We start from the raw sequence: 22,791 nt of genomic DNA, 5'->3' as shown, positions 1-22,791 counted from the left end.
CCCTGAGATCGCACCGCAAAAGATTGTGCCAAGCCCACGGCCACGGAAGCCACCCGATGCTTGCCGGCATAGGACGGCAGCCTCTTGGAAGTGTGCCCGGCATCCCTCAAACAGACCGCGACGAAGAGGCAGCAGCATAAAATGCCTCCCCTTTGTCTTTTGCAAAGACAAGCTTGCCACCCCCCCAAGAATGGGAGGGGGAGAAGGAGGCCTTGGTTTAAAAAGGGTTAATTTCACAGGCCACCGACTGCAGAAGCCCGGGTGCTGCGAATCATTACACGTTCTCAAGATAGTCGCTCCTAGGCCAACCTGCATTTTACCTTGGCAGTTCTGTCCACACTTTAACGGTTGCTTGAACGGCTGACAAAGTTTCTGAACCAAGTGACCCTCTTTCTTGCAGCCATTTTGCAATTTGCAACTTTTACCGACTTGAATTGGAATATGAACTTCAAAGAGTGCGCTGTGACCACGGACAGCAGCCGGCTTACTTCCGTCATTACTTGGCAATGCTTACTGGCTCATATTAACAGCATTTAAGCTTAAATCTAACACAAAATTCACAGCCATGTTAGACTCAAACCACATTTTTTACAGTTGCAGCAGTGGATGATGTCTCAAAGCCATAACCCCTAGGTAAACTGTGCAGTTATGCTTTGCGCATTTGTAACACACTACTTCGACGCACTTGAAGTGAGCTGTAGCTGCTCAGTCGCAGTCTATCAACTGCACCTTCAAAGTGGTCTGCCTGGTATCTGCACGAATGGGATCCAAACAAGACATTCTAAACATGTCTTGTGGAAAACAAAATTATAGTATATAAAAATGAGGTAAATGAAGCATCCGCACGCTTTGCTTCAGTGCTAAATTTCCATCTTTTAAACAAAGAGCTCAGTCTTTAAAACAATCCCACGAGCTGGGACTGTGAGAGTATTTCAACGGCCCCGAAATGCTATTTGCGGTAAAATTCTTAAGCAAGAAATCCGTAAAGTTTGACTTTGTGAGTAATTTGAGTGAAGTTTTAAAGCTTTGTGTGGAACCAATAATTTGACAAATAATTTTCAAATGGTGCTCTTGCCTGGTTTGGGTGACACATCCCCGCGCGCAAACCACCCCGCTGATATCAGTGGGGCTGCTGGGCATGCCTGCTCTTAGGCAACGCCAGCTGGACAGGGCGTGGTGGGGCGCCGTCGCAGGTAGAGTTGAGGGTGGAGAGGAGGCGCATTACGGCATTTTTGATCGCCCATATGGTGCAAATGAAGCCGGCTTAAAAAATTTTGGGTTGCGGAGAAAATTGACAAGATATCTGTTGCTAGCAAGGGTTTTATAATTTCAGTAAATAGCTTTTCATGGGTCCTTCAATAAAAAACATGGACAAGAAAATTTTAATGCACAGACGGCTTAGAAAAAAACTATATATATCTTGATATGATTAAGAGCTTTCAAACCTTTGCAGCCTTCAAAATTCTGTTTCTCGAGAGCGCTTGAACACACAAGAGTGCTACCTCCGATATTTCCAGCTTTCAAGAGAATGTTGATTTGGGCTAGACGGTTCACGTTTGGGAGAAAAAATTGTGCGCATTTATACAGACATACACGGAACGAATCGACGCAGGACAGGTGCTAGATAGCGCCTGTCCTGCATCGATTCTTTCCGTGTATGTCTGAGTAAATGCGCACAATTTCTTCTCCCAAATTTCCAGCTTCCTTTCCAGGACACGTTTGACAGCCGAAATCTGGCCTAGTCAACCTAGTTAGACAACCTACCTGTGCTGCTGGCAAGATGATCTGTGGATACTTCTGTTGCCACTCCAGTTGCCACTGCAGGAACAGCTGCTGTTGCTGGAGCAGCAGCTCGTAAGACGACTCGGATGAGGACGATGCGGCCGGCTGATTCTTTTGAGCGCTTGGTGGACCCTGCACGGGGAGCAGGCTTCGTCAGACCACAGTTGAGTGACACGTTGCTTCGCCTAGCTTCGTCCAGAAGTCCTGCCACACCTGCCACAACCGACGCTGCCGGAAACATGCACGTCGAAGGATCTCTGGCTGCAATTCCACTGACTAAAGCTATAGCTTTGCTGGCAAAACACTCACAGGAGGCTCAGATTTGCGTTACTGGCTTTCCTGCCTTTTCATTCTGCAAGCCCTCACCACTTGCCCCTATACATTGCTCGGCTCATTGCCTGCATACTTCGAGAGGCCCTTTTATATAGACGAGTGATACTAACGTTGACAATATTCACGGTGTTAACCTGTCAAATGCATTCAGTAGATTTTTGAAACTCTGGTATATTTCGCTGCTTGCACTTTTGCCTGCAATTCCATTCCTTGACCCATACATTGACTAAGAACAGTCTTGTTTTTCTTTTCATTTTCTTACACAAGCATAAGCTAACTCCACTCCTTCAATAATATACAATGCCCTCCAGGGAACAATGCCCTCTAGGGAACAATGCCCTCCAGGGAACAACGCCCTCCAGGGTACCTACTGTAAAAATATATATATATATAAAAGAAATTCAAAGCCAAAAAAATGCTGTTTTCGAAACTTCTAATAAGAGAAAACCCTTGACCCAAATTGTTCATTTCGAATGCACACAACTGTAACCATCGACAAATGAATTTAGCAAACAGCAAACCTGCACTGATAACACAGGTGATGTTCTCCTGCCTTCCAGAGTAAAGCAGCAACTTAGACAAATTAAATCCTATGCTTAGCGAAAGTACACTAATAGTACTATAGCACTTGCTGCATAGAGTCAGTGCAAAAATTTTATTCATTTTTTCTCACTCCCTTCTGATTACATGCTCAAGTTTCTTTGCATTTCTTTTATGTTCTAATAACAACCCTAGGGCCACACAGGGCTTCCCTTAAATTCTGCAAAATCCTCCAGGTTCAAGCAGATGCTTTCGTATGGATAATGATTGCTAGAGACTCTCCTACGCTTCAAACAAACACAAAAGCAGCCACGCCAGGCACGCAAAAGGCTGCTCTTCTTCAACGAAAGCGAGCAGAGCTGGCGGGAACCAGAGGGAGCGAGGGCAGGGGGAAACGCCAGTCGCGGCACGGGGATTGCAGACCATGATGATGCTGTTACTGGCCTACTGCCAAAAGAAGAAGCATCGCTCGCTGCTCTCAAGAAGCCCAGAGAGAAGGAGAAAGAGGACCCGAGACACAAAGCCAGCCCCAGTGATATAGTGACTGGCGAAGGGAACGAGCGGGAGGACTTGGCAGCGAAAGCAACAGCAATAGGGCGCCACGGCAAAACAACGACCAAATGCGCCAAGCGCCACTGAGGGCAGCGACAGCTGCAGAGACCATGGACAATCGACAGCACAATCAAGGGGGAAGAGGAGGCCAGACAAGCAAAGAATGTACATGCTGCACAATACCACTGTTGCTATATGTGACGACGACAAGAGCCAGCATACACACGTGAAACAAACTGTCCCGTACAAAACCGCTGGACACTAAATAAGTTAACCTAAACCTTGCCATCTTGCACGTGAAATCTCTGTCTGCTATGATGGACCTGCCTTCTACAGCTGTTTTCTAACTTTTCTGTCTTTTAAACGATAGTGTAAACAGCTCATTCGATCAAAAAAGCATCATTGTCGCCATTGCCGGCACCATGCCCCACAAATGAGAAAAAAGTGTTGGCAAAATTAGAGCTGTCATGCCGCGGCCATCGGAACTAATCGAGAACTGATGCGTCGTTGCCAAGACAGCTATCATCCCACACCCTTAAAGGCAGAGTGCAAGTTTGTTTGTTTCAAGATGTCAAAAATTGGGGAGTGGGGAGAGGAGGCGCATTCTTGACTAACATATGCACCCCATTCCATTCCTCATCTTTCTCCCTTGCATAGGCTAGTAGTGCTATTCCGTTCCGACTGAAAGGCTGATTCTCCTTACATGTTCTTTTTTTTTTACTGGCGATTCATAATTTTTTTCATGCTTCCACAAAAATCACTGTAGTAACTCAAGTTGGAACAGTTGGTTTCTCACAGGGGAACAAAAATGACATACAGATTATAAATTACTAGTAGCCTTAACTCTTCTCCAAGATGAAAAGCTAACTGAGGTTGTAGAGGTAAGCATGATTCAAGGAGAAGAATAAAAATGTAGGCTGCCATTGAGACATTGCTAGAAGAAGGGAATAAAAAAAAGAGCCAACGGCAATCTGAAAAATCTGCATAAAAATGCCACAAAGTTGCCCAAGTGTACAACTTCTACAATCGGACACTTTAACAATGCTCTAACACTAAGACAAAAAAACACTACACCTTGTCTATTTTGCATTAATGGGAAAAAAGATAGGCCTCAGAAGTGAAAGACTAAATGAAAGTACAAAGTAAACAGTGTGTGGTAGACATTCACACACAGTAGCGTCATGTAATACTGCTCAAATTTAGTGACAACCATGCTGATAGCACTTATCTGTGATGGTCTGCATGAGCGACAGCTTGTACAAATGACAGCGTGTGCAAGTGATGCGTGAATAAGTGGCAGCGTGCGTAACGATGTTCATAAATGCCGTCCATATACGAATGGGCACACGTGACAAATGTCGAAGTCACAAGTGTTGACACAAGACAGAGCTTAGATATGGTGATGCCTACAAATGAAAGCACTCCTTTTAACGGCAGTGACATTGTTCTTCGCGTGAAAACAGTCACATGTGCCGATTCCATGCTGCTGCCGCTTCAGAGTCATAAGTTGAACACTTTCGCTGGCTGCTGAAATCGTCATCAGGCAGTAGATTCTTCCTCTCGGTAGGAAAAAGAATGAAGGAAGAACCCCATTGGCAGCAGTGGCAACAGGTCGGCGCTCAAAATAAACCACACGGCGACACCCCCTACCCCAGTTGCTGCACAAGCCACGGAAACGTACGCACGTGTGCGTATCATCAGGATGTGCCACAAACAACTCGCCAGAAGTGGCACAGAAGACTAAGTACACCCTGTGAGGAAGGCAGGAGTGCAGACAAAGCAAAAAGAGACAAAAGGTACATAAATGACAAACATGCTTTCCGAAAGAAACAGAGAGGCAGCTTCGAAGCAAAGAAATAGGACGACTACATAAAGGAACAAAAAGGCAGCCACAAAGTAAGCCGGGGACATCGTCAGGGAGGGAGAACCAGGGAGGGCTGGAGGAGGAGGAGGAGGAACAAACACACGTGTGTGATGGAACACATCGCTCCTGCATTCAACAGCGTGAACGAAGACTGATTGGCCGCTCCAGCCTCACGTCCACGTGGCGGAGTTTTCGGCCCACCTGTCGGCAAGCTTCTCTGGCAAGTGGCAACAAAACATTCTTTTTCTGCGATGAGAGCCGCGCAAACCTTTTCTGGTTTTAAACCGCAGCACAGTAAGCCTTAACCAAAAACTTTAGCCGCAGATCAACAGGGGAGTGGATGCTATCCAGGAGTGCAGGGCATTCTCAGGAATGCGCCCCGTGTTGTAACATGGTAAAAGGAACCCAGCACATACATGCACCTCTTGGACTTGGCACCAACTAAGCTGAAGGAATGCAGCCATCACTGACACTCTTTTGCCCTCAGGGGTAGAAGGTCAAGCAAATTCCCCTCCCCACCTCCCGCTCTTTGGACCAGGTTATTGGCCAGCGGTTTTGTGTATGCATCGGGAAGAGGGACCAAATGCAAGCTGTGCACATGTTGTTATAGGCGAACTGAGTAGCTCTGATTTCCCATGATAACACTTATTTACTAGTAGGCAGGTTCGAGGTTTTGGAGACGAGAGGCCTGGTAAATCACATTAAGACCTGCTTTTCTGAAAATGCTTATCCACTAAGCACCACTGGGGAAGGCAATGGCTCGCCTATTACCACCAGCCACTGTCTGATTCAGAAACAATTTCACTGAGGCAGGAATGTGGAATGAGGTCTTTGCCTCTCACCTTGTACTCGTGGAATTTGATGGTGCGTGCCTTCGGCTGCGCCTTTGACTTCGACTTTTTGCGGGCAGCCTTGCCACCGCCTGTCTGCTGTGGCTGTGCTGGTGCGACCGCAGTGCCAGTGAGGAACACTGTCGTCGATGGTGTTACCACTGCTGCGGCACTGGCACTGAGAAACGACTGCAGCGGTGATGGCTGCGCTGTTATGGGGGCCACAGCTTGTTGCTGTAGCTGCGAGAGAGAGAGAGAAAAGTCTGGTCGTTTAAATAATTAAGGAATCTTCACATGCTGGTCCAACACTGTGAGCCATTAGGCACACCACTGAGCCCTTGATGAATTCTGCTTTCCTCAAAAAAATCCACACCACTGGAACATCGGAACAAAAACTCTTTTCGTGCCACAGAAATGCCTCAGGATAATTACATTGCAGCAGTGGCAGCACGAGCAGCAGACTTACGCATAAGAAATAGATAAATTTTATTCATTTGATTCCTGAGAGTAGATGAAAATTTAAGTGAAGCAAGTGTGAAGGCTGTTTAGTTTGCGTAAGACCACTCTTGTTTAGGGCTACGACTCATAATTTACAAGTCCCAGACTCCTGTGCAACACCATATATTCAATTTAAGTTTGATGCGACTTGTATATTGAGGCCAAGCAGGGTTCTCTCTAAGTGGGCGGCATTGATATTGCCGCCCATCTGTCGGGCCGACCACCCACCCCCACCTCTACAACCGTCCACCCACTACTGCTTTCCTCTCAGGCTTCAAATTTGCTATACTCGGGGACAACTTTCTGCGAGTGATGTCGCCAGTCAGGCCATTTTAGACACTTCAGCACATTTTATTTTGGGACGGTATCGCACAATTCTAACCACTACTCCAATTTTTCTCCCTTACATACATGTGCTTCCTCCGCTCTTCGAGTACGCTAAGTTACGCGGAGCCACTGCGTTTTGAAGATGCTTCACAGCACGGGTTACCGACTGTCCTCAAGATGCAAAGGGGCTATTTACAAAGCCACTCCATCCCCTCCCATCGGTCCTCAAATGCCCACCTCTCAAAATTTTCTGGCGAGAACCCTGAGGCCAAGTTAACATTCAAAAGGCAAAAGTCATAAAACAAGGTGGCAGGAACTGGCCCCAAACTACACTGAAAACAAGAGGCTTTTCTCCATACAAACTCTTTTTATTTAAAGCTGCCAGGAATGAGAGTAGCACAGCACCCCTTTCTGAATGCTCACCTGATGCGAAGCACACAGTGACGAGGCGGACGTCGCTGTTGCTGCGACGGTTGCCACCTGCACCACTTGTGTTGGCTGCGTTGTTGCGACCACAGCAACAGGGGGCGAGGAGCGTGGGCTGCCCGCAGAAACTGAGCTTGGCGAGCCCTCGTGCAGTGTGCCAGATGAAGACGACGATTCCGAGAGGTCTATCGACGGCAAACTGCACGAGCGACCAAGGCAGTCAGAGGGCACTTTTCATAGTTTTGTGTTTATAAAGCACTTCAGTTTCACTTGATGGACAAAGCTAGCTCTGCTTGTTAAGACTAGGTTTTGTCACGGTGCACCACAGTGGGCAATCTGCAGACATACTGTGCAGGCTGAGTAGCTCTACCCAAATGCGTAACCTTAGCACAACATACCCAAACACATTGGCGAAGAATTCAAACATGTGCAGCCTACAGCCCTCAAGATTACTCCAATACACAACAGCATGACAACATAATGGAAACTAATGCCATCCACACTGGTTCGCATGAACATGCTGCAAACTTATCAAAAGTGCTCATAAACATTGCAGACTACTGAAAATCAGGCACAACTTTACCAAAACTCCCTAACATTTTTAATTGGTCTGCATTTAAAAAATATAAGGCCTATGCATGGCTTATTTAAAACGAGCCTACAACATGAAAAAAGCCCACGAAGTTAGCACGCAAGAGAAATGACGAGCATAAATTTAATTGACAGCAAAAAAAAAGAAAAAAAAAAGAAAAACATAAAAAGGGTTTTAGTATTCGTAACATGGGAGACTTATGTAGTACTTGTCAAGTCAGGATAATGAAGTAGCAGTGAAATGCGGGTAAAAGAAAGAACAAGTCTACCACACTGGGGAAGCGAGGCTGTCAGGAATGTCGGGATAACACGGAAATCGAGACGACAGGAGGATCAGGCCAACAATCCAGGAATGCAGCAACCTACTCACCTGCTCTGTGACTGGTCATTAGAGTCCTGCCCTGGTGAAGGCACCAGAGAGTCGCTTCCACCACTGTCTTCGTCAATGATGAAGTGTGGAGGTGGTGGGTGCTTGCGGCTCTCGCCCTCGCACGTCCGCCGGAAGGGAATCTGGCCCTCTGTTGTTGGTCAATAAGTGATGAGAAATAGAATGAAAATGGCCCACGATTATCTCAAAAATAAGGGCTGGGGTGCCTACACTTACAGAATTCATTCAAACACCCAACATTTCATACCTATGGACTGGATTAGCAGCAACAAAAATAGAGCTTTTCAGCTCAATCACCAGCCTTAGCACATAGCTAACCGAATACACAAGCCAAGAACCGACAAAACAGGGAAATGGAAATCTCAACATAGACCGACTCAATATTAACAGGTCACGTAAAAACAGGAACAGGAAAAATGTGCAAAAATATCTGTGCGTGCACAACGCAGAAAGAAAGGTTGGCCTAAGCTCGAGCAAACATGGTATAAGTTGCCTCCGGACCCAGCTCCACTAAGCAGATACTTGTTCTGCAGCTTCCGTGTGCTGCTTACAATTTTAGAAACAAAATATGCAAAACAGAAAAATGCACAGATGATAGACAAAGCAGCGGGCGATGAAAGCCACACACATGACATCTGCCAGTCTTTCTTAAGGTGAGGAGACAAGACCGAAATACACATACACCACAATGCAAGGCCTTTACGATTCCTTTTTAAACTGCGGCATGGCGAACCTTCTGCAAGAGCATGGTTTGGTTTCGTTCCCAGCTTTCAGCTGGTTCTTTCGCAAAGTGCAGGTTTTTTGTGCTAGTTTAAAGTCTCGTACTTGCACAGTGGTACCAAACAGCTTTCGCAACTCCCAACTTATCACAGCACAACAGTTTCCAAGGTATTCTGTGAACCTCAGCATCTCTATCCTAGTATTCATAGCCCTTAACACCAGCTTCTCCCAGGTTAGTGGCAGAATGGCGCAAATACATTTGCATTCTCCTTTTACTTATAAAAAAAAAAAAAGCTGAGGTCAACACCATCCAATTTTAGTCCGTAGTACAGTTCTCTTCTGTGGCTCTGTGGCCTTGCTGTCGTTTGTTCAACAGCAAAAGGTAGAACAAAAACAATATAGAAATTAACTTTTTTTTTCCTCTGCCTCTTGATCCAAACTCATCTTAAACCTTATAGTATTCAACTTTCGATGCCTAACCGGAACGATGGTGTCGAATCCTTGACTACGCATTCCGAATGTAATTCCATAAGCAAGGGGGAAAAGCACACACCTTTAATGGCCTGGGCGAATGTGGCATCCGTTTGGAGGATGTTGCCCTTGACCAGTTCCAAGGGTCCAGGCCTGTGGGAGAGCCGATCATTGAGTCCGTCGGCCAGCCGTGCCTTTTTCAGTTGTCGCTGCTTGTCCTGAAGGCTTGGGTCCACCGTGGTGTCTGGAACACCACAAGAAAGCAGGGATGTATATTCTGTAAAGATGACTACTTGAAATAACTAAAAAACTGACACAAGACAAGTCACACGTGAAGAAGACTGAAAATCTGTGCCAATTAGGCAGAATGCGAACAACAGGAACACATTTCTAAAATATCCACACTTGATGTTGATGGGATCAACACATCAGTATAAACACATCAGTACAAACACGTCAGTATAAACACATCAGTATAAACCAGCAGTCTGAGTAAAGCAAGATCAAAATTATGAAAGTCCACTATACACACTTAAAAGGGTTCTGCTACGGGTAATACTAAACGCTGCATACTTGCTGATAAGAACTGTGCTTGTTCAGACTCTACCTGGTGTTTAGGCACCACATAATAACGCCAGACTGCTATGATAATGAGGTTGTTGCCCGAAATCTCAACTGAGTAATGGTGCCTTCAGGAAAGCGCTGCACCTAGCCAAAACTGTAACAAAAATCATATACGGGATATACGGGGCTTAAAAATCATGTATAGGATGTTTAATGTAACTTAAGCCAAAAATTAAGTTGGTACAGCAACTGAGTGAAACCAACGACGCATTGCTTGCAGCCATCATGTAGTGCTTCTCAGAGTAATTTTTATATTTTGCCTAATTAGTTGCTTAACTACTACTTATTATGCAAAATGCTTAGTAATCAGTTTATGGCCAAGTACATTTCATAGTTATAGACCTTTGCATCGGGCGAGGAGGAGGTCAAAACATCTCCTCTCTGGGTTGTTGCAAACCGGTTCCGCTGCATCTTCCATCGTACTGACGTCAGGCGCACACAACAGCCTAGCGAGCAATATGTTGAAGCCCAGGGGGCTCTCGTTGCAAAGGTCTATAAAGCGGTTCAGAAACAACAGATCTAATTTTTCTACAAAGCAAATCATGTGTTATAACTTTTTTTTTTAGCATTTAAAGAAAGGCCATGAAATATTTAAAAAAAAAAAAAATACCGCGTGGTTCCTTGCCTGAGCAAGAGCGCATTACGCAGCATGGTCATGGCAGCTTCAAAGACTAAGTTTGCTTTCTGTGTTCGCCTTATTCAGCGTAGAATGCGCTGCCAATTCATACTTTATTTGAAATCCCTGAACTGATTTGAGAAGAAAAGTCTAAAGCTCTTTTATCAACTAGACCAAGTCACGCTACTCTCCCTCAACAACAAATGTAGTCTTCTTCAAAAATATATTTTTTTGAACGAGGCCATAAGAGGCACCCTCACATGAGGGACTGCAGAACTGTTCTCACAACAACAAAGCAAAAGAGACCAATGCAAACCGAAGTAGCTCATTTCCAAATACAGCTAGACTTAAAAAAAAACATTCCTGGCACTTCCATAGCCGAGAAAATAAGTCTGAGGCAGACATCCATAGTTACCATGCAAGTTGTACAACTTCCACTTTGCGCACTAACTAAAAAAAAAAAAAAAAAAAAAAAAATGCATCGTCAGCAAAATGAATGAATACAATGGGAGAAATGAAAACAAACAAATAAATAAATGAATAAAAATGAAATAGGATGGAACAAAACGTGAAGAAAGAAGCAAAGTGCTTATTCCTGCAGACTGCTGCAGGTCACGCCATAAATGGAGGTGCTGCCTCTGAGGGCATCAAGGTCCACCAAACAGGGCACTTGGCGATCTGCACTTGGCGATCTTCCAGAACAAAATTTGAGTTGAAAACAGAAATCCAGGAAGGAAGGCAAGAAGAAAGAAGGTTCACACAAAAGGCCAAAGACAGCAGAGAAGAGAGAGAAAGGGTGGAGGGATAAGCACCATACAAGAAAGCGCACACACTCCTCCAACCCTCTTTTGCACTCACTCGCTCACCTTCGAGAATGTGTTGCTGTATGAGCTCTTGCCGGTCTGGCCTGCGCTGGATTTTGTTCTTGAGGTAGTCCCCCATCTGCAATGGTGGTGGTGTGTGCAGCGGGAGAAAGGAGAAAGAGAGAAGAGAAGACACATGCACAAGTGAGGTGTATTGTTCCAAACTGGGCAGCCCCGGGCTTTCCCTCCATCATCCTGGGTACTAACCTTGGCCCTTTCGAGGTTCTTCCTCTGTTCATGGAATGCGGGTGAGGTCTTGAGAGCTGGTGTTGCACAACAGCAAGAGCAGGGGCCAAACCAGGAAGCAGAGAAAGAGAGAATTCATTCACTTGCTCAGCGAACACAGGGGAAGTGACGTCAATATTTTTGTTTCTGCGGGCAACTTTTGCCCAGGGACTTTTCTGAGTTGATAGAAGCTTGCATCGCAATCTGCTGAACACAAGGAAGCTGCCCTTAGGTTACGCTTTCTGCAGTCTAATTCTAAGGAACATTAAATAAGATGTAACTGCATGCATGCAGTGTGTACGCAGTCGCTGCAAGCAATGCTTCAAATGTTCAAAACAAAAAACAAAACAATAAACATGCAGACAGTCTATTACAGAGAGCAAATGCAAGAACAAACATGCATTACATTGCTGGCATTGCAGCAGGGTACCAAGATATGTAAATGCCACCACCTTCCATGTTTGCAGCAACTACATGACCAAATTCAGCGCTTGTAAAACAGTATATGCAGCAAAAAAAAAAAAACGAAAAAGCCTCCAAATATTCAAAATAAGCCCCTGCTTACGGATCTTATGCATGCTTGAGAAAAAAAAGCAGATGATGACGCTCTTTCTTTTCATGTTTCATAAAATGTATCAAGAAAAGGCTAAATAGGAAACAAGGCAGCCAAGAATATTGTGCCGCAAAAAAAAAAAAAAAAAAAAAAAAAAAAAAAAAAAAAAGGAGTGAAAATAGGTCTGGCATCCGATCAAATACGCAAAACACTGGCATTCAAAACAGAGGAGTGGCATGCTGCACGGGGTCAAGTGCAACCTCCTGCACGAGTGCGCCAAAATGATTGCCTCGCTTCCGACTCGGCCCTGGGGTGTTGCTATGCAAATGAGGCAGCGAACAAACGACGCGGTAAAGAGGCTCTGCAAAGGGAAGCAGAGGATAGGAGAGAAGTTACGCAAAAATCCGCGCGGAAAGGTCGCATTGCCAGCACGGAGTTGGCCGGACAAGCAGAAACAGACCAGCGCAGCATTAATCTCTGCCAAATGGGCGGTGGAAATGATGGGAAGGAGGAGGGGAACGACAGTGACGAAAGGTGGCCAGCACTCACATGGCATAATGCCTTGTTCCACCAGTTGAGTGATGGGTCGCCGAAGCATCAGCTTCACCTTCAGCGCTGCACAACCAGTGTCGGAGATGGTGAAAAGAAAAGGGAGAGAAAAGAAAAAATAGTCATAATTAACTTCGTTATCACCACCATCGGTTGAGTCCCATGCCAGAAATTGACCTCTCAATGGCTCCTCTCATTACAGCCCATGACGGGGCCTACGAGGTATAATAAGCAAAGTAGAACCCCTTTATAATAAAGTCACTCGGACCGGCAAAAATCTTTACTATATCAGGGTCTTTCCTATATCAGGTGCTGATGATGACATGGTTCCGAAGATGCTGCCTGTTAATTAAATGGTTGCTTACTGAGTACGTTTTGTTGCTTAATGAAAAAAAAAGCTCTAAAATACCTTCTACCCCTCTATTATCATCTCTCGGTGCAATTTTCCTCTGTTCAGTTATAAGATGATGTTGTGAGAGTATTTCTTAAGCATGAAGGCAACGTGGCTACGAATACAACTGCACTTGATTTCATGTGAAAACTAAAGCTTTGCATGAACACTGCATCATCTAACGCTGTTTCTGTTTTTTAAGAGATGGTAGATTAGAAATTCGGCGACAGTTAAGCACCGCAAATCCGCACACGCCATGCCTCCACTTCTTGCCACCCCGCCTCGTGCTGCAAATGACATGCTGTTTCTTTCCTTCTCTATTTCTTGCTGCACTTTTACTTTCTGAACATACCGCGTCGCCTTCTTTCTATATTTGTAATCAGCTTTACTTTTTTTTCCCCCACGAGCTGCATGCTTTCCCTCAAGACACCAATGACTACATAAAGTTGGTTTCTCCTCAGTACAGGTGAGCATAATGGGAAAGCCATTAAAAATTTTTTTTTTTTTCCAATAAAGATAAATTTGCCTCGCGATCCGAGGTAACACACCTGCAGCGATGTCAATTCGTGGGAAGTATGTCGCCGCAGCCAGACCCACTTTACCATAGCCGATTTTTATCAAAAATGCATTTACTATAAAAGAGAAAAAATGTAGTCTTCTATGGAAGATGGACTGGGACTTCAGTTTCACTCTACTATACCCGAGTTTTTACTATATACGTGTTTACTATAGCGGGGTTCTATTGTAATATAGCCTTCCCTGTTTTGCACCAGCCATCAATAGTGCCTAAATATGCATAATATAATGGCCGACACGAGAACAGATTTGTGACAATTATGTGCTGTCAGCTCTGTCTACCTCACAGTGCCCTGAGCCAGATCTAAGGGGTTTGTGACCGATGTTGTGGCCTTGGAAAACTAATTCCCTTTCAGCATCAACATATAATGGCACCTCATGGCTGAGTTATGCACTGAACTTATTTTTCTCAATTGGCAAAAAACACACTGAACTGTAAGATCAATGAGGAACATCCTGCTAAAGAATGCAGCCATTTAAGAAAATGAAACAGAATACAAAAAAAAAATATCTTGGGACAATACAACTAACCAGAACATTCACTCATTAAATGGCATCAGTGTGTAACGTTTCAACATATGCATGACTCCGTCGCAGATAGACCCGGGCCCGTATTCAGAGTTTGCGTCATTGTCGAAAGTGTCACTATCTCACGCGATCTCGATTCATCTGATTGGTGGAAACAGCAAACCATAATGTTGCCACCTCTTCCGGTTCTGGCATTTCAACCAATCAGATGACTCGAGGTCACATGAGATAGCAACACTTCAATAACGACACAAACTCGGAGTACGGGCCCTGGACTCTTACTTTGTACTTCAAATATTGGACGAGTTCTTTTGTGGCTGTTCTCATTGCAGCTTGTTCAAACCAAAATGATGTCACTAACACACCCTCCATGTGAAATGCACCAAGCGACAGGAAGAACACTGTACTGATGAATATGCAGTGCTCCACTCACACTCCTTGTTTCGGTCCATGGCCTGCTGCAGAGAGGCCTCGTCGACACGTGCGGGGGGTGATGGGACACCCCCGTCAACACCACCAGACGACGAGGTGGACGTGGTGGGAGACTGCTGTTGCTCCGCCATGATGCCCAGGTTGTAGTCCCTGAACCACTCTGGGTAGATAGATACTATCGTTTCCAGAAGGTCCTGGTCAAGCTGGATTCCCCAGTACACCGGCCGGCTGTCCCCCACACCTGTAATGATCCAACAAGGAAACATGCAACGACGATGATGCTGTAGTTTGCATTTTCCACAGCTAACATGAAAAAAGGGCAAGTTTTTGCCCACAGGCACCACAGAACACATAAGTGGTCTAAATGAAGGGAGTGGGGGGAGGTCAGAGATCCATTTTTCTGAGCATTCTACCCCCGAAGTCTCCACAGCAAGAAAAGGGCACCACGCCGAAGGAAAACCTGTGCCGAATATAACACCTATGGGTGCCCAGAATCTCTCTATTAAAAGGCAGCTGCAGCTCTCAGTAAGAACATATACTCAAGCTTTGGATTGCTTCTGCAAGGTCCAGTCGTTTTCTCTGTTCCTTTTGCACATTTTCTCCTGCTTTGCAAATGCACGTCATGACCAATGCTGACAAAAAGCAGGCAAAGGATGGCAAACTAAGTACCATAACCAGAGAAGAGGATGGAAATTAATGAAGCTACCTTCCAGTTCACAATGCCGCACTCTTTGTGTCTACCGAATTTATAACAGCTGTTACCAACTAACCTATTTCCCCCCTTCCCTGCAACAGGCATTGCAAGGAACTAAAACATTTGTTGCTGCCATCTGGGTTACTACCAGCATGCACTGCAACATAAAAATTTATATGAAGAAGAAAGCACAGTTTAGTATTTCTCAGCTTAAGAGCTTCAACAATGATGGTGGTGTTTGGGCGATTTGATTTAATTTGTTGATCATGAAAGCACTTAAAAAAGACAGGGACCCCAGTTAGATGTATGCACATGTCGGCAAGTGTGAACTGGCAGCTACTTAATGAACCACCGCTTCAAGAAACGTAACTGCTTTCTGCGTTATTAGAAACAAGGTGCTCACAGTCAATTCAGTTACAGTGGCAGCAATTAGCCATGTCTATTGAAAGTCACGGCCACACTATATTAATAACACAATGTGAAAATTCAAGCACTCCTCCTGCTTTCTGCAGTTCAAGCTGCCTTTTTTCCTGTCCCCCATAACAGAGACGAGTGCAGTAGCTACCACAAGGAGCACAACTGTTCCTATCTAATGTTTAATCACTCCACACTGCTCCCAACACAAGTGTGCTATGAACAACAATGGCCAAAGGGCCTTGAGAAGCAACTAAGTTGACCTCTATCAGTAGGTTATGTTGTTTCGATGATAATGACAATATTTTCACCAAAAAAAAGCTTGACACATAGGTACTGCCACCATACTCTCTCCTCTCTCTCTTTGTGTGTATGTGTGTGTGTGTGTCCGTGCGTGCGTATTGTTGCAGATCTCTGAAGGAAGGCTCACAGCTATGCTGCCATTTGCTTTCTGATGGCGATTACTGATTCCGTTTCATTGCCGATGTCACAAGTTTAAATCACATGGTAGGAAAAAAAAACAAAAAACATACTCCTTCTTTCTATCACATTTACTAGGCAATAAATCCATCTTTTACAGCTGGAGAAACATTAACATTGGCAAAAAGAGACGAACAATTCATTTTTACTAAAGACAAATGTTGGACGGAGTTTTTCCCAGTGCCACTTTGAGAAATATAGGGCTGGCACAAGTCAAAACCGCACAAAAACTGCCAGAAGTAATTTACAGCTTTGTCAATAAGCCAACACCAAAGCAGGCTCATGAAACTTTTGCATACAGGCATACCTTATTAAAATGGTCATTCCTGAGCAGAACTGTCTATGAAGTGAGCAGGCCGTATTAACGAATCATGAAGAAAGCATAGGGGTGGCCAGTGAAGTTGAAATTAACAATTCCGCGCATGCACTTCAGAAGTAATGGAAAGGCTGAAAAAATACTGTCCAATTGGATGCGTCTAGCGACCTATGATAGCATACTGGTGCTCCATGGATAAATGAGTCATCTTCAACAACTGTTGACATACATGAAATCATCGCTTTGTCAGCTGAAAGCAACTTAATTTGGCTTTCTACTTTGTACAAGTTGCACAGATAGTTTTCTTCACAGCTTTTCATGTACACAATAAGTGTACCGACTGAGCAACTTCGCTATGTAAAGCACAAAAACACAAAAGTACAAAGTCGTCACTAAGTCATTTACACTTTAATTGTACTCCTCAACTAGCCTGCTCTCAAAGTGCAGAAAATGAGACACCTGGGTGGAGCAGTAGCAACCTTGCTCTCATCACCCACTGTCCATATTAACATGACAAAAATGCATGTGCCCTAATGGGCTCTGTGCACTTCTCCCTTGACCACTGTCCGCACAGCAGTTTCCATACTAACAAGACGTAAATACATCAAACGAGGCACTGAAAGATGTTAGGATGTCCTGACCTGTAGCCTACAAGCCATAAGTGCAGTGACCACACTGACCCGTGAGATTCTAACAAAAAATAAAGTGCGTTTACCACCAACAGTGAACAACAGCGCAAACCTTCCGATATGTCAGCCAAGGCCTGCCAAGCTAGTCAGCTTCAAAATCAAGTCTCCACAGTGTCTAAAAATATATGCTGCTCCCCGTCCATTGCTTCCGTGTACGCAGCATCACAGGGCATGCCCACCCGGGTTGACAAAAGATCAAAACATCAGGAAGTGCCGGGACAATCAAAGGCGCCCCTGGTGTATACGCAGCAAGAGGTGAACAGGCGCCAAGATTCGGCCCGCAAGAAAGTGGCGGCTGCCACTCGGCAAGGTCTCCCCAACCTCCCTTCGTCACCTCTCTCTGGGTGGCAGGCCTTTAGGGCCACATTTTCGAGGTGCCACATATCCGAATTGGCACCGCACTAACAACCTTCCTCGCGCCACTAGCCTCAGCTCCCATCCAGCTACTGGCCTTGAGTCAAGACCGAAGAGATCACGAGTGAACTGACAAAAGCCGCAAAAATAAAATGGGAGCGTTTAACAGTGCACAACAAAATGGCTGCAGAAAGGGGGCTGAAAGTAATGGCTAAACTTAACACACTTTAACTTCACACTGACATCAACAAGGACAAAAATTTTGCAATGCAGGCTCTTCATGCCCTTACCCATGCAAGCTTACATGGAGTCTTTAGAGCAGACTGAGAGCTCAGGAAAAAAAAATCAGAAAAGTAAAGGGTGGGGTCTCATGAATTCCCAAACAAGTTAAAAACTCCTAAACTGTATTCAATTTAGCATCACGCTGAGTTAGGTGAGAGCAGAAAACTAGCAGTACAGGTACTCAACTCTTCCCGTGAAAGTTTTCAGATTTGTAAAGCAGAACCACAGAGCTCAAAATGGAAGCATTGGGAGAGGAAAAGATATGTTTTCTAGTGAATTCACTAACTAGTCCAAGGACCTTGCAACATCTGGTGCAAATTTGCAGTGGAATTTCTCTCGCAGAACTCCAGAGTCCAAAAGAAGCACTGAGAGAAGCTTAGATGTCATTGCTTGGAAATTCCCAAAACAGAGAGAAAATACAGCCAAGCGTAGGACTCCCTCCAAACGTCTTACCGACATCAATAACACGTCTTGCAACACTGAAAAATCTACAGCCCAGATTTCACTCCTGGAGAACAACCTGAAGTTTCAAGTAGGAAGCACTGGAAGGGACGTATGTGTTGAGAATTCAAAATGGGAACAACGCAGCTCACTAGAGTCAGGTTTGCTGTGCTGCAAGTGGTGAAATTCACAGGACGAGGCTGCAACACAGCGCAAACAATAAGCTAGCGCATGCCTCCTGCGCTCTCGTCGAAATCTCTGAACCTTCCATACAGCACACACATTACCTCATCTAACACAAAGCGAGCACTAACCCTCTGCCTAGGCACATTTTCTTAAATTTTCGCTACCTCCCACGGCTCAGACGCTGACAAGTCGGATGTGTGAAAATAAACAGCTCGCGTACATCAACAGTAAGGGAGTGATCAACGGCGACTGCTGGTCGCCCGATAGGATAGTGATTAGGTTAGGTGCAAAAAATAGGAGGGGCGCTGCTTCGCCTCCTTTCTAACCCTTTCCCACGAACTCTTGTTCACTTACAAAACCGCCGCTCGTCCACATTGATGTTACATAGCATATCGCAGCGCTTGAAACCACACGACTGACAATCACGATATTGGCCGTGACTGCACGCTGTCAATACTGTCGGATGGACACGACCGGGAAACGCGTCAGGGGCCTCAGATGAAGTACCACTTGGGGCGCTTTTGCAAGCCGGTTCCTCCTTTCGGACAAACGGCAGAAGTAGCACCGACGTCGATACGACGGTCGCCAGCCGATATTATCGATCCAAGCAACTCCCGATCGCAGACACACCGTCTTGCGCTCATGCCTCCGAGAAAGGGATCATTGCTTAAGAAGCCATCCCAACTCGCTCCGCCGGAACTCCCCGGCGTCGTTAGCGTAAATCACTCAAACTCTGGGCAGCCACCCAACGCGACAGCTTTTGCGGTCCCCTCCACAACTGGGGCTGTCGCCGACAACAATGCGGTTCAATCTGGGACTATAAAAGCAGCCTCGCCTATTTGGAGGTACATCCATGGCTTTGCTAACAGATATACAACAAAAAATAAAGCCAAAGTTGGCAAAAATGCGCAGACTCGCGGCGGCCACTGCCACCGAAAGCAGCACTCCTCAGCAATGGGGACGCACCTGACCCGGTCTCCTGGATCTGTCGGAAGAATTTCCACTCGTTTATGCAATCCAAACACACCTCGCGGCGTCTTTCAAGAGCTGTTTATCAGCTAGCGATAAAAGGTACAACTGCTTCGAGGCACGGGGCGATAAAACGGTGAATGTGTACAAATATCTCTAGACTTCGCTTCGTTCTGTCAAGACACGGAGGCGAGTGAAATGCGGTGCTTTCTGCGTCAATCTCCGCAGCTAAAACCAATGTTCATCGTTTGGATCCGCTCCCGGAACACCGAGGTAAACCTGGGAAGCGGCGAGCGAATTATTCAATTCGGTTACACCTGTCAACAACAAATAAACAACCGACGTGTAGTAGAGATACGTACGGGTGCCATTTCCTCCGGCTTGGGCAGACGACGCAGGTTTTATCACAAGCCCGGATGAGCAGATCGTGTGCTCATACGTGGAGGCCGTAGCACTAGGACACTGTGGCCATCGCGATCGCGGCGGAACCCAAAAATTAAATGACAGGTGTGGCAAAGGACCACCCCCGTAGCCCTAAGACGAAGCAACGTTCGCTGCCCCGAACGAGAAAACCACCAAACAGCAAGCGCAGTGTCGCGGGCGTGCAGCCGTTATTCCGCTAAACTTGGAGACACATGCGACTATCTGGACAAACAAACGTTACTTTTTCAAGGAAGTAGGTGCATTTACAGCGCCGTCTGTCGTCGAGCTTGGTAAAATAGACTTAAAGGCGCGCGATTTGAGCGCATGAAGATGACGACGTTTTCCAAACGAGCGCAGTGAGATTTTCAGCATTTACTTTCTCCGCACCGGCTGTTCTTTTGTCACCGTAATCGCGAGAATTCTCGATTTTTGTTTCGTTATATGGAATAAGAGACCTTACTCATTCACAAAGTTCTGCGTCAGTCTAGAGCTGCTGCTGTTTGTTACCAACTGTTGCCGTAGGAGACATCCTACATCCTCTACTTGTTGCTCTTAAGTCGTTAGAGGTCACAAATTCACCCGGTGAAGTGTCTGCTGTTGGTAATTTCGTTCTGCCTTCTGCCTGCTTGTCGTCACTGCCATACGACTAGAGTAACTAAATTCGCTCAAGATAAGCGCTACGACGTGATAAAGCTGCTGAGTTGCAAAAAATAACAAAACACCCATGTAAAGTACAGTACGATGCTTTTTGGCGCTTGCAAAATGTAAGCGCGTCAGTGATTACAGCAAAACTATGAGCCAAGTCGGCGCGTATGCGCCTGCGGCGGGACAAACCCGCACACCTGGGTCAACAAGCTCGACGAGGTGACGTCTAAAGCAGCCCAGATGACAGCCGCTGAGTGAGCAGGTGGCGCGATGCTAAGAGCGGGGAGCATGAAGAAGTAAACAAGACAGCCGGCAGAAGGCTGGAAGCCAAACAGCGCCACAGCGTCCCCCGGGGCGGGTCTCTTAAATTTAATACTCCTTGGCACCTTCCGTCATTCGCGGATACTCGCATGAACCCGAACATCGCAATATATATATATATATATATATATATATATATATATATATATATATATATATATATATATATATATATATATATATATATATATATATATATATATATCCATAAGAAACAGAATGACCGAACTGCTGAAGCGGCCAATAAACGTTTGTAAACGCGCATGGTGTCCTTAGTGTGTTACCCCTTACCATATTGCGGGAAAGCTTGAATGTACTGAATAGAAAAAAAGCAGCAATGACACCAAGAATGTCAAACAGCGGACGTCTGCTCAAAGGTAAGAATATCACGCGCGAGAAGATATTTTTTTTTTTCTGCAAATGTGCCGCCGTTCTAAACCGCACCAATTTATCTTTGCAGCGAAACAATTATCTCGGCTGTTCGATTCTGTCCCTCCCCTCACCACAGAAACACACAAAGCTTTAAAACATTACAGAAATGCAAACTTTAAAAAAGTAGTTATCACCACCATAACGTAATAATAATAATCGGTTCACAGGAAGGGAAAGGCGCAGTATCTGTCACACTTGCTATGTGGACACCTGAACCGCGCCGTAAGGGAAGGGAGGAAGGTGGGAATGAAAGTGCAAAGAGAGAAGGGGGAGTCTCAAAATAACGGCTTGAGTGGAGGGAGTAGTGGAGGGCTACGGAATAATTTCGACCACCTGGGGATCTTTAACGTGAGCTGACATCGCACAGCACACGGACGCCTCTTCGTTTCGCCTCCATCGAAACGCAGCCGCCGTGGTCGGGTTCGAACCCGGGAGCACCGGCACAGTAGCCGGGCGTCTTACCACTGCACCACCCCGGACCACCGTAACCGCCAAATAGGAATTTCGCTATAATCATTTATAGCAAAAATCTTCGAGGCCCTCACAGTAGCTGGCTTAAAAGCTCTCACGAGAGCGTGCGGAAGCTTCCTCGCTTAATTTTTTTTTTCCCCTTTAGTTATACGAGCAAGGTACCGACAAATGGCTCCCACGGGCAACAGCCCATTGTCGATTATGGTGGCGCCCACAGTTGATTTCTATCTATACTTTCTCCGCACAAGAGCTCGATATGTCAGCCGCAACAATAATAATAATAATAATAATAATAATAATAATAATAATAATAATAATAATAATAATAATAATAATAATAATAATAATAATAATAATAATAATAATAATAATAATAATAATAATAATAATAATAATAATTGGTTCACAGGAAGGGAAAGGCGCAGTATCTGTCACACTTGCTCTGTGGACATATGAATCGCGCCGTAAAGGGAAGGAGGTGGGAGTGAAAGTGGAAAGAGAGAAAGGGGCGCCATAGTGGAGGGCTGCGGAGTAATGTCGACCACCTGGGGATCTTTAACGTGCGCTGACATCGCACAGCCCATGCATTTCAGGATTTATGGAGCATGCCACACATCTCGGAGGCTCAATGTTCGGTCCATGGAAAACTGCTCTCACTGTAAGGCTGCTATTCTCGACAGCAGCGCCGGCAGTTTACGTAACCGCCACGAGACGCACGTTCTCTGCGCCGGGCTATCAAGCTGTCCGTTCGAGCATCGTTGTTTACAAAACAATGGACGCAGCGATATCCGAAAGAAAATGCAGACTATGGTCTGTGCAACCTCGAAAGAACAAAAGGGCCAAAATAAAGAAATACCAACGCCAGACAAACAAAAAAACAAACAATGAGAAAAGAAACAGCGAACAGCTAGCATCGAAGAAACTGGGTTATAAAAACAGCGCAGGAGGAACGAAACTAAATTGACAGCCTGAACACACAAGAAAAGTCCTATGCG

The 22,791-nt window shown here is 45.4% G+C and overlaps 1 protein-coding gene across 1 annotated transcript in view; it reads right to left on the bottom strand.

Annotated features, from left to right (window-relative positions):
- Positions 1-22,791, bottom strand: part of Mrtf (Myocardin-related transcription factor) — a 62,081-nt gene that overhangs the window by 17,973 nt on the left and 21,317 nt on the right. Inside the window, exons 3-11 of the mRNA XM_084605407.1 lie at positions 14,681-14,920; positions 12,753-12,818; positions 11,633-11,688; positions 11,429-11,504; positions 9,405-9,566; positions 8,114-8,261; positions 7,150-7,351; positions 5,914-6,141; positions 1,765-1,914 (exon numbers count right to left, since the gene is read on the bottom strand). Coding sequence (XP_084461533.1) covers positions 1,765-1,914; positions 5,914-6,141; positions 7,150-7,351; positions 8,114-8,261; positions 9,405-9,566; positions 11,429-11,504; positions 11,633-11,688; positions 12,753-12,818; positions 14,681-14,920 — 1,328 coding nt within the window. The remainder of the gene's footprint in view (positions 1-1,764; positions 1,915-5,913; positions 6,142-7,149; positions 7,352-8,113; positions 8,262-9,404; positions 9,567-11,428; positions 11,505-11,632; positions 11,689-12,752; positions 12,819-14,680; positions 14,921-22,791) is intronic.

This window comes from Amblyomma maculatum, chromosome 5 (genome assembly GCF_055883805.1).
Source record: "Amblyomma maculatum isolate TAMU_Amacu chromosome 5, ASM5588380v1, whole genome shotgun sequence".
NCBI lineage: Eukaryota > Metazoa > Arthropoda > Arachnida > Ixodida > Ixodidae > Amblyomma > Amblyomma maculatum.
This window is presented reverse-complemented; position numbering and strand designations above follow the sequence as displayed.